Source organism: Pipistrellus hanaki (genome assembly GCF_964339955.1).
Source record: "Pipistrellus hanaki genome assembly, chromosome: 10".
Taxonomy (NCBI): domain Eukaryota; kingdom Metazoa; phylum Chordata; class Mammalia; order Chiroptera; family Vespertilionidae; genus Pipistrellus; species Pipistrellus hanaki.
The window spans coordinates 46052239-46064980 of NC_140512.1; the positions used below are offsets into that span (position 1 = coordinate 46052239).

The window sequence follows — 12742 nt, forward strand, 5'->3', positions numbered from 1 at the left end:
GTTTTCAATAAAAATAGCTTTCAGCATGGATTTTTAGACAGGTTAAACTACTTCTGTTTCCAGTTTCTGATGAAGCATAGTAGGTCCAATATGCCTCCTGTTAAACTGTGATCTACCATGCGTGTCATTTTTATAAAAGCGGCATCCCCAAAAATATTCCTGCCAAGGTAAAGTGATGCTTCCTACCCATAGCATTGCTGTTCAGCAGAAAGACCCCAAAGGAGGAGCCGCTGGTGTCTTCAAGGCACAAGAAGAACGTGTGAGCTCCATACAAGTTGGTCATTTGCTGTCAACAAAAATGAAAAGAAATAATAGCACATATGTAAAATGCTTTTATTCACCCCAAAATATCATCAAAAGCCATTCGCAATATGTATTTGGTCCACACATGTTGTAGTTAGTATTGTGCCCAAAAGATATTAAAACGGTAACATCAACATGTGTATATGATATATCTACACAATGGGATACTCTATGCAATAAGAAGTGAGGTGCCAGCACATATTACAACATGAGTAAGTCTCATCAATGTTATGCGAAGTAAAAGAAACAGACACAAATTCAATAGGCCATGATTCCCTTATAAAATGTACAGAGAAGTCAGGCCTCTAGAGATGGAAAGATTAGTGATAGCCTGAGACAGGAGTCAGCACTGGGATGAAAATAGGAATTAAGTGTAAAAGGTTTTGGAGTGATGAAAATGTTCTGAAACTGGATTATGTTAATGACAGCACAACCCAGTAAATGTACTAAAACCATTGCATTGTACACTTTAACCAAGTGGATTTTATGGTCTATAATTATACCTCAACCAATTTATTTATTAAAAATTAGAAAATATTTGTAATGACATAATAAAATGTTAGCAGAAATGACAGTATTGTGAGAAATTTTTAATGTCTTCTTTATGCATAACGGCATTTTCTGGTCTCTCTACAATTAACATATAATACTTAAGTAATAATAAGTTTAAAATTAAAAAAAATTAAAACATATTGAACTTGTCACAGGGCTCTGATGAGAGCACTGATATAAAGAGAGACAATGTGAATAATTGTAATGGATGTAAGAATAGAATATATGAGACTGTGACATATGGAAAGCTTTACAGGAACTCCTTATGTGATGGTGCAAAATTAGCCCTTGGCATATAGGGCAATTGTACTGATTACAGTAAATTCCAGGAGAAGAGAACAGAATCAGCATGATATGTAAAGTAGGGAATACTAGCACACCTATGCAAAATTAGGCCAGATTTAAAGTAATAGCCAGGAAGAGTTATGGCATCAGCCCATGGTTAGAATACAAACTCTACCTAAAATGCTAAGAAGAAAGAAGGAGAGGCGGAGGAAAGGAAAGGAGAAAGAAAAGAAGGAAGGGAGGTAAGCATAGTCATTAAATTATATATATTTTTAAGGTGAACTGTTTTGAAACATTGACATGTTAGTACTGTGAGTTTATAAACCTCAAGAACAAGTGCATAGTCTCGAACATAAATTGGGCACCATAGTAAAGAGGCAAACTCTGTAGGTTACTTTACAGTTTTCCTCAGTCTGTAAGTTCCTTTCTGAAAAGGAGAGAGGGTATCCCTCACTGTGAGAGATCAGGAGAAAGGGCCTCTCACGTTGGTGGGGGGAGCATCCCGGGTGAAGATGGGCCAGGTCTTCCAGCCCATGTCGTGCCGGTACTGCTGGTGCACGTGTTCTCCCAGCCCATACACATTGGCGCTGGGCAGCAGGAAGGACAGCTGCAGGTACTGCTCCGCAAACACGAGGGGCCCGATGCTCGTGTCCAACCTGGGCCATTGGAGGAAGAGCGAGAGTCACCAAATCAGCAAGCAGCTCTCTCTGCCAGGAAATGTGGTCTGCTCCCTGCCCTGTACACTTCTAGAACACAGTTGTTTCAGGTCTTACCATCCATGTTCATGCTTTTGGAGAAGACCTTTCTAGGGTGTCTCTGATTCTTTCCAGAAGAGCACAGCATTGGAGATTTGATACCAAAAACTCAAGTGGGATGATTATGGGCTGAGCAAACATGACCTCAGATTTTCTGTGCATCTATTTCATGCATGTGCTACACTGGGTGCTTTATGAACATGGCCTCAGTACATGTAGCAATGGCAGACGTTTTGATTCCCTTTCTATGGACAAGGAAACAGACTGAGCAGGTGAGGTCCTAGGCCTCATATCACATAGCTGACTGGTGACCTACTAGTACTGGGATTTGAATCCAGCTTTTCCTGATGTTAATTCTTTTATGTCCTCCAGTACAATTTATGACTTAAGTTTAGGTTCTCATTAGGGGCTGGATGGTAATTTTCTCAGGAAGTCATAATTTGAAATGCTAAACAGTGAAGGTGATTTCCATTGTGAATGGTAATCCAAAATAATAAAATTCCCTATTTCATCATATCTATGAACCACAAGGGTATTTATATGACTCAGCAAACCAGCACATCACATTTTAGTTTTAGTTTTATTGGTCTGTCGTCATTACATATTCACAGCATTAATGATTTTTACTTGAAAGCTTTGACTTTTTCTGAGATTCAAACATTTTCCCAAATATACTGAGCTGATCACCCGCCCACAGGAAGTCAGAGTGAATGACTTTGGAACTGTATATTCAAAGATATGCAAAGAGTGTTGAAACGCTCACAAGACTTTTTTGTTGCTCATCCTCATTATTTTGATGCCAAAGGGTTTCTTTATGAGCTCGATGTGATAGCTCAGGTTGGTGGAACCAGCAGTCCTATTAAACAGCTGAACATGCTCATGGGAGACTTCATAGCGTTTGTTATAGGGATCAGTGATCTGTCAGGAGAAAAACAGAAGGGGCAGCTCAGGAACACAAAACTTCCCTTTAGAGCTACAAAGTATTCTCACTCCCACTTAGCCCCCAAAGAGAATAGCTTCCCATTCTTAACCCTATGCTTCCTGACTTGTAAGAAGAACCCCCCCCCCCAATCATTTGTTCCCCCATAAAAATAAAAAATAAAATGAGCCTGCCCATCAGATCTGGAGATTCTTTGCAGAGAGAAACAGAGGTACATCTGCTTCCACACTTTTATGCAGTGCATAAAGGAGAATAAGCTGAGCCCTGCGCTCTTCGGAGTTATATTCAACGATAACTACCAAACTGACCTTAAAATGAAGACGCCTGGGTGTCTGATACTCAGCTGTGAAGCAGGCCTGTTCGACATCATATTCAAACCGATCTGAGGTTTTCAACTTTTTCAACATGGCAGTTAACCCTGCAGTTGGGGGGACAGAAAGAGGAGAGAGGAGAGAGGACAGAGAGAGGAGAGAGAGAGAGAGAGAGAGAGAGAGAGAGAGAGAGAGAGAGAGAGAGAGAGAGAGAGAGAGAGAGAGAGAGAGAGAGAGAGAGAGAGAGAGAGAGAGAGAGAGAGAGAGAGAGAGAGAGAGAGAGATTTACCATTTATTTTGCAGTTAACCTATCTGGCTATAAAGAGTTGTAGCTGTCAGAAGGGAAGGGGGTTGGGGGCCAGGTAGGAAAGGTGAAGGGATTAAGCAAAGACAAAAACAAAAACAAAACATAACACACCTCATTGGCATAGATAGCAGTATGATGATTATAAGAGGGAAAGGGGGTGGGAGGAGATAGAAAAAGGTAAAGAGGAGGGGTAAATGGTGACAGAAGGAGACTTGACTTGAGACGGTGAACACACAATACAATATACAGATGATGTATTATAGAATTGTATCCCTGAAACCTATATTATTTTATTAATTAATGTCACCCTAATAAATTCAATAAAAAAATAAATAAAAAGAAGTGCTTTGGATATAAATAACAATAGTATTGAATTATACAACTATAAAAAAGAGCTGCTGGGGAACACAGTGCTCACCTGTGATTTCATTGTTAGGGCCGTCTTTGACTTCATAGCCCCAGTTCCTGGGGAAGAAGCAGGTGGGGACTCTGATGTCTGACACAGGGTTCCAGCAGCAATTATATTTCCAGCTGCAGATTTCCTGTAACAAGGCACAGAATTAGCATTATATGGAATGAAGGAAGGAAAGTATTATATGTCTGTTTATTTATAACCAGTTTTCCCAAGAAGAATTTAAGATCGCTCATAATTACTTTCAGTCATTTATTTATTCTTTTATTTATACACTTAGCCAGCCATCCAATATGCACTTACTTCCTATCAGACAAGGAAATAAGAATTGAGATAGATAAGACACAGTGTTTGTCTGGGAATACACAGGTCTTCACAGGGGCTAAGGGAATCACACCAGGCCTCTTACCCAGCTAAAAGGCTACCTACCAGTGGAGTAGGAGGGCTTCCGGGTAAGTAGAAGGTAAGCTCAGCCCTAATGCACCAGGAGGGCTTAGTGAAGTGAAAAATAGAGCAGTATTCTAAGCCAACAAAACAGCCATGCATGACAGACCCAGAGAAGCCACCAGTCCATTGGGCTGAGAACACTGAGTATGAGAAATGAGCCAAAGACACACCACACTCAGAGGTGATTTGGATGTGGACCAAATGGATTGGGCTTTCTCAGGAGGAAGAGGCATGGACATGGCTATTTCCTTAATGGTATTTAAAAAGTAAGAAAAGTAAAGCAAAGGAAAATAGAAACACTTAAGGTAGAACTAGGACAGAGGGTGACATTAAAAATATCACATGTGGCTTCTCAGAGTGGTTTCTTTTCTAAAGGTCCTACAATTTTCAGATGAACTTACTTAAAAATTTGTTTTGTTATAATAAACTAGAGGCCCCTTGAAGGAAGATTCCTGCAATAGGGTTTTCTGCTGCGGTCTCCGCTGCCTGCCTGTTTCTCTCCCTTTTCCCCGACTCTGCCTGTTTCCCTTCCTTCTACACCGCCCCGCCTGCTTGCTTCTCCACAGCTTCACTCCCTTCTACAGCACTTGGCTTCTTTCTACGCTGTTTTTGCTGTCTTCGCTGTCTTCGTTCAGTCTTTACTCTGGCCTGGGTATGCAAATTAACCACCATCTTGGTTGGGTTGATTTGCATACTCACCCTGATTAGTTAGTGAGTGTGGCTTGTGGGTGTAGCAAAGGTACAGTCAATTTGCATGTTTCTCTTTTATTAGAGAGGATTAAATAGGTGGCAAACTGTTCAAAGTGTTGGACTGAACACAGGCTCTCATCTCTTCACCCAAGTAAACTTACATAAAGTGATAGAAATACCATTAAGGAAAAAAAAATTCACTATAAAACAGCAAAATATACAATATGGCAGACCTGATGTTATGAAATTCATGAAATATAGAAAATAATGTTATCAACTCTGGTAGAAACTATATTCATAGTCTAAAACACAAGTAGAGAAAAAGAAGTGCTCTAAACCAAGTCAGTATAGAGATTAAAAATGAAATGAGCCAGGCCTGTTGTGGCTCAGTGGTTGAGCATCAACCTATGAGCCAGGAGGTCATGGTTCAATTTCTGGTTTGGGCACATGCCCTGGTTGCAGGATAGATTCCCCAGTAGGGGGCATGCAGGAAGCAGCAGATAGATAATTAATTCTCTCTCATCATTGATGTTTCTCTCTTTCCCTCTTTGAAATCAATAAAATATATTAAAAATAAATAAATACATAAATAAATATGAAATGAGTGCCTGCTCTGTTCAGGTATTTATATAAGTACTAGAGGCCCAGTGCACAAGATTCGTGTATGGGGGGTGTATGTACCTCAGCCCAGCCTCCACCCTCTCTAATCTGGGACCCCTCAATGGATGTTTGACATGCCTCTCACAATCCAGGACTGCTGGCTCCCAACTACTCATCTGCCTGCCTTGCTGATTGCCCCTAACCACTTTTGCATACTATCCTGATCACCCCCTAACCACTCCCCTGAGCAGTTAGGCATCAAAGCAGTTAGCATTGATGCTTAACTGCTCCCCTGCCAGCCTGTTTGGCCTAACTGTCCTCCTCTACAGGCATGGTCACCCCCAACTGCCCTCCGTTGCAGGCCTGTCCCTTCCAACTGCCCTTTCCTGCTGGCCATCTTGCATTGGCCATCTTATGTCCACATTGGGGCAGCCATCTTTGACCACATGGAGGCAGCCATCTTGTGTGTTGGAATGATAGTCAATTTGCATATTACTCTTTTATTAGATAGGTCATATGACACAGTGCTGTCAGCAAGCATAGTAAATGAGACAGATACCACCGTTAATTAAATAGACCTTATTTCCACTACTGATTTGAAATGCCATTTTTACAATAAACTAAGTTTAATTGAACATATATGAGAATATGAATATATATTTTGAGATGTTTTATTATGTTCCAGTGGCATATGTATCAATTCCTGCAATGATTCCACACTGATAATTACTATAGTGTCAGGATATGTTTTGCTTTTAGTTTAGCAGATCAATAAATATAAAGGAGACTCTTTGAAAAGATCAAAGAAATACAATTATTTCTGCCAAGACCAGTTTGGCTCAATGGACAGAGCGTCGGCTTGGGGACTGAAGGGTTCCGGGTTCGATTCCGGTCAAGGGCATGTACCTTGGTTGCGGGCATATCCCCAATAGAGGGTGTGCAAGAGGCAGCTGATCGATGACTCTCTCTCTCATCGATGATTCTAACTCTCTATCTCTCTCCCTTCCTCTCTGTAAAAAATCAATAAAATATATTTTAAAAAAAGAAATACAATTATTTCTTATCAAATTCTCCTTTAACAAAAAGAGAGGGAGACAAACATGATTTAAAACAAAAATGGGAATGACCACAGATACATATGGCTTTTTAACACAAATAAAAAAATTATGAGACAACTATTTATATATATATATATATATATATATATATATATATATATATGCCAATAAATGTGAAACTGTAATCTGAATCTTTAAATAGTATAATATTAAATAATAAAAACTAGGTGGGAATAAATAGAAAACCTTAAAAGGACCAGTAGCCATGGGAAACTATAAATAGTCAAAGATCCCTACCCCCCCCAAAAAATGACATCTTGCCCAGATAATTTGGGAAATAGACTATTCTCATATTCTATATCAATATATTTTTAGAACATAGGAAAAGGTGGAAACTTTCCTGACTCATTTTATTAAACTAGAATAATTTTGACTACAAACTAGCAAGAAAAGTCCAAATAAATAATTAACCAAAAATATATACTGAGCTTATTTCACTTAAAAACATGATGTATAAAATTTTAATTAGATGTTATATTTTAATTTATTAGTGCATTAAAATTTAATACATACTGGCCAAGTAAGGGTTATCAAGAGAAAGCTGGAATGGTTCAAAATTAATTAAGCAACACTGACAAAATAAAAAATCATATGGCCATCTCAACAGATGCAAACTATTTTTAAAATAGAATAATGTGATACATTTAAATAACCTAAAATTAAACAGCAAATTATATAACATACACAGTATAATTAAATCTGTGTTAAAACAAAACAAAAAAATACATAAATATATGTGCAAAATATATAAATATATTCAAAAGCATAGAAAGACCAAGGGAAAAATACACACCAAGCTATTAATTGATTCTGGGGAAGGCATTTGGAGGTAGAGAGGAAGCTTAATGAATGAGTAAGACTTTCCCATTTTATTCTGTACACCACTATAATATCTGAATATTTCTTATTAAAAGAATGTATTTATAGATTTTGTTATTTAAAAATACCAAAAGAATATGTCATAACACTACTCATTTGGAAAAGGTATATACTGACAAGTATTTTAGATGCTGACATCTGATATATTGTAATTGCTCTAAAAACCACAAGAATATATCTTCCATCAATGTTCACCATGCTTATTATAAACAAAGTAAGCTCAGTCCTAATGCACCAGGAGGGGTTAGAGAGGTGAAAAATAGAGCAGTATTCTATTTTATAACTAGAAAAATTTCTTTAATGTATTAATTTATTCCTCCTACATGTAAATTATGTTCCTGACCCATCCTCTTCAGATAACAAAAGTCGGGGGGCGGGGTCAGTGGTAAAAGAGTTTGGGGGTGCTGGATAACCACTAGATAACTGATTTTTCCTAAGTTTGAAGCAGACATTAAGTACTTCTGCTGCCTCTGAAACTGAGGTCTGTAAAGTACAGAAGGTTAGTTTCATTGCCATAAATTGTTCCAAAGTCCACTGACCTCTATAAAAATCAATAAGAAATCTACTACATTTAGGTAAACAAAATTTTTTGTGCATGCTGTCTGCCCTATCATCCTTATTTCAGTTTTAAGCCATTATCAGTACCACAGAAACCAAAGGTCAGATGTTTAAGAGATATACAGGGTGGAACAAAGGTAGATTTACAGTTGTGGATACATGAAATAAAGCTTATTTGTATTATTTGTTACAAAGCTTATTTGATATTTTCCATAAGAATATATATGTTCTTATGGAAATATATAAAAATATAAATATAAATATAAATATAAATATAAATATAAATATAAATATAAATATAAATATAAATATAAATATAAATATAAATATAAATATAAATATAAATATTTCCATTCATATATATATATATATATATATATATATATATATATGAATTTCAGAGACAAAGTGAGAGGAAGAGATAGAAACACCAATGATGATAGAGAGCTATTGATTGCCTGCCTCCTGTGGGTCCCCTACTGGGGATCGAGGCTGCAACCCCAGGTATGTGCCCTGACCAGGAATCCAACTATGATCTCCTGGTTCATAAGTCTATGCTCAACCACTGAGACACACAGCTGGTTGTCTCATTTTCAATATCATTACAATAACAGATTAGTATCACTTAGAAAATATAATGGATTGTATTTACAATAGAAACTATGCATATGAAAAATCTAGGGAAAAAAACCTTCCTAATGCATATGTAATACAATACATATTAAGAAAAACAAGAGTTAAAATGGAAATACTTTTATGTTTTTAAAATGGGATGATTCAAAACTGTTGAAATGTCAATATTGCCAAATTTTAACCTAAAACTCAAATGTAGTACTTATTAACATCCCGCTAGGATATTATGGGATATAGTATATAAAATATGAAGTAAAGCAATAAAACCTAAGTGTATACAACCTTTATTTTATAGTTTTTAATCAAAACTAGCAGGGTTCAAATAGTTTAAATCTCAGAGAGAAAATCTAGGTTCTTTAGCACAAGTACATCAGGATCTCTTGCCAATAATATGATTCCAGAAGACTTTTGTTATAATAACTCACCTGAATTAACCAAGTGACTCAGTCAACCATATGTGCTTGATGGGTTCTGTTCTCAAGGGGTACATGGCCTAACCCTAAAAATATCTTTCTATGGCTGCCCTAGGACTAACCCTCCACTAGGAACTTTCCCTCCACTCTGGATTTCAAACCCTATGGGCCAACACTCTTATTATTTCCTACTCCTCTTATCTTTACACTATTCTATTCCCTCACTTCTTTAGTACTGTTGATTTCAATAAGACAAGAAAGAAATAGTAACTCCAAACAAATAGAGTTCCATAACCCACTCCACCACCACCCTCTCCCCACTTCACACACTCATTTCTTTTAACTAAAACCCAGCAAGTCAATGGAAGGTCATCCATTTCTCTGACCTCTGTCACCCCGATGCCAGGCGTACAGTCTATCCTTTGTGATTCAGGGATTGCATCGCACTGTGGAGTAAATGGAGTATCTGCGTAAAAATTAAAGAACAAAGTTAAAAACCTGCATGTAGCATAATCCCAGTTCGGGGAATGAAGCAGTCAATGTCAGACTTTCAGAGTCAACACTAATAGCTGCAATCTACATTTGTATGCATTTTCGAAGTGTTAAAAACATTTGCTTTTAAAATATATTAAAAGAATGAACTTATACAGATTTTTTAATTTAAAAATGCAAAAAAATATATTTATATTTATTCTATATTTATTTATATTCATTTATCCTCCACACATATAAATTATGTTTCTGCCCCATTCTCATTTGGAAAAGGTATAGAATTGACGAGTATTTTGTTATTCTCGTAGAAACTACTCAGAGAGAAAATCTTGGTTCTTTAGCACAAGTTCATCAGGATCATTTGCTTTCTGTTTGGTTGGTTTTTATTGATATGCAATTCACAGGCCATAAAATTCACCTTTTTAAAGTTTACAACTCAATGTTGGTTTTGGTATTTTATAAAATTGTGCAACGAATCACTACCATCCAATTCCTGACAACCACACTAAAACAAACTAAAAGATTCTGCATACAAAACAGCAACAACAACAAAAACCCAATTAATGGAGTGAAAAGGCAGCATAATGAATGGGAGAAAATATTTGTAAACCATGTATCCAAAAAGGGGCAATTTCTAAAATATATAAGGAACTCCTACAACTCAATAGCAAAAACAAAACAAATAAACAAACATAAATTAATAACCTGCTTTAAAACTGGGTTAAGGACTTGAATTGACATTTTATCAAAGAAGACATGCAAATGTCCAACAGGTATATGAAAAGATACTTAATGTTGCTAATCATCAGGGGAATTCAAATCAAAGCTACAATGAGAGAACAGCTCAGCTGTAAGAATGGCTATTACAAAAAAAAGAAGAATGGGTGAGGATGTGGAGAAACTGGAACCCATGAATGCTACTAGTGGGAATGCTGCAAATTGATGCAGCCACTATGGAAAACATTATAGAGGTTCCTAAAAATTTTTTAAATAGAACTACCATACAATCCAGCAAGCCTACTTTTTTGGTATTTATCCAAAAGAATTGAAGTCAGAATTTCAAATACATAATAGCATCCCCATGTCATTACAGCACTATTCACAACAGCCAAGATGTAAACCCAACACAAATGTCCATTGATGGACAAATGGGTAAGAAAGTATGCTATATACATGGAATATTATTATTACATGAAATGGAATACTATCCAGCCTTAAAAAAGAAAAAGAATCTCGTCGTTTGCAACAATTTAGATGAAGCTGGAAAATGTTATGCTAAGTGAAATAAGCCAGGCACAGAGGACCAACAGTGTATGACTCTACCTATGTGATGTATCAAAAACAGTCAAAAGTCACTAAAGCAAAGAACAGAATGATAGTTGCCATGGGCTAGGGGGAGGGGACAATATGAGTGTTGCTAAATAATGTATAAAATTTCAGTTATGCAAGATGAATAAATTCTATAGATATAATGTACAAAACTGAACCTATAGATAACAATGCTGTATTATACATTGAAAAACCTGTTAAGAGGGTAAATTTCACTTTAAGTGTTCTTACCACATTAAAATAAAATGAAATGAAAACTTTTCAATTCATGGAAACTTCTTGGAAAAACACCTCAGGGCAAGTCCACTATGTAAAACATTTAAAATTTGAAGCATTCTGCATGAATTAGAATGTTGTTTAGAATAAATGCAGGTTCAAAGATCTAATTTTATGTTAAATAAAAGAAACTACTTATTTATATACACTGGACAGTATTCTCACAGGACTTGTGACCCCAAAACTATTTATAGGGTAAAAGCAGTAATAGGTCAAAGACAGTTTTTATCAATGGTTTTCAAATCATCTTTCAAAGTCATAATTGTTTCTAGAAAGTGTCAATTTACTGTGGAGAGTGGTGAAGAGATTGGATGCTTCTGTGTGAGAGAGAAAACAGTTTCAAAGACATCTATGAAGAAACCATAGCTATTCCAGTCAGAATATGGGCTGGAGGCTAATTATAATTGATATATGTAAGCCAAGTGTATCAGCCCTCCCCTTCCCTGTAACCTAATGTCCTTTGCCATAATCATGTAATGAGATTGGGCACAGGTACCTCAACTGTTCTTCCTTGAAGGTTCTATTACCTCATGACTTTAGGTTGAAAAACAAGCATTTGATGGGCCTCATTGTGCATCTTGTTAAATCTGTTTCAAATGATACTTGTGAGACCCTGAATATCATAAGCAATCAAGGTTTAGTTGCAGAAAAAGAACACAGCTTTTGGAGAGTGACTTAAATTAGCTCTGGATGTGAGTTATAAATAATGCAGTCTGGTGGCATTCTGAGGAGTAAAGGAATAAGATGATATTTTTTTGGCATCCTGAAGGGACTTCCTTGCTTACCTGGAGGATTCTTATTCATCAGTAACACCAATAAGATATCCGCGGCAAATACAATTAGGAAGCAGATGAACAGAAAGACTTCCAACACACTGAGCTTCCTCGCCATCTAGATGGACACAGATAACAGGATTAAAACAAACCGTAAAGTCACATTAATCCAAAAGAATACCTAGGCATTATGATTAGAATGGGAATTCTTTTATAAAATGACTAGATTTTTGGCATTTCTCTTTAAATAATCTAGAGAATATATTTTTCCAGTCATCACAGTGTCTCCATCTAAGTCTAATCTATGCATCTAACACTACTATGGCTCTTGCCTTTTTGTCTGCAGAGAAATTGGGTATTGCCCAAGGAAAAAAATACATCAGACAGGAAGAATGAGAGGGAGAGAGGAAGAAGAGGAATGAAGTCCAGGAGAAAGATAGATGAGGGGTTGATATGGTTCAGAAAAGCCCTTCCAGATACCACTTTGATCTCCACAACCACCCTGGGCAGTAGAGAGGAGAGTACAGTCAGGGACAAAAATAGCAGCAAAACCTGAATCCAATTCTTCTTTTAATAATTCCCATGCCATGATGTTGAGGTGTTGAACTGTTTAAAGGCCACTAATCCTTTTTTATAATCTGGTAACAAAAACCCACCTAATCTTGATCA

General features: G+C 36.7%; 1 protein-coding gene across 1 annotated transcript in view; it reads right to left on the bottom strand.

Annotated features, from left to right (window-relative positions):
* MGAM2 (maltase-glucoamylase 2 (putative)) overlaps window positions 1-12191 on the bottom strand; it is a gene marked incomplete at both ends in the record, with an annotated part of 80428 nt that extends 68237 nt beyond the window's left edge. Inside the window, 7 exons of the mRNA XM_084897321.1 lie at window positions 187-286; window positions 1625-1796; window positions 2659-2813; window positions 3144-3253; window positions 3872-3995; window positions 9590-9669; window positions 12086-12191. Of these exons, the coding sequence (XP_084753447.1) occupies window positions 187-286; window positions 1625-1796; window positions 2659-2813; window positions 3144-3253; window positions 3872-3995; window positions 9590-9669; window positions 12086-12191 (847 nt within the window). The remainder of the gene's footprint in view (window positions 1-186; window positions 287-1624; window positions 1797-2658; window positions 2814-3143; window positions 3254-3871; window positions 3996-9589; window positions 9670-12085) is intronic.
* Window positions 12192-12742: the final 551 nt, after the last annotated feature.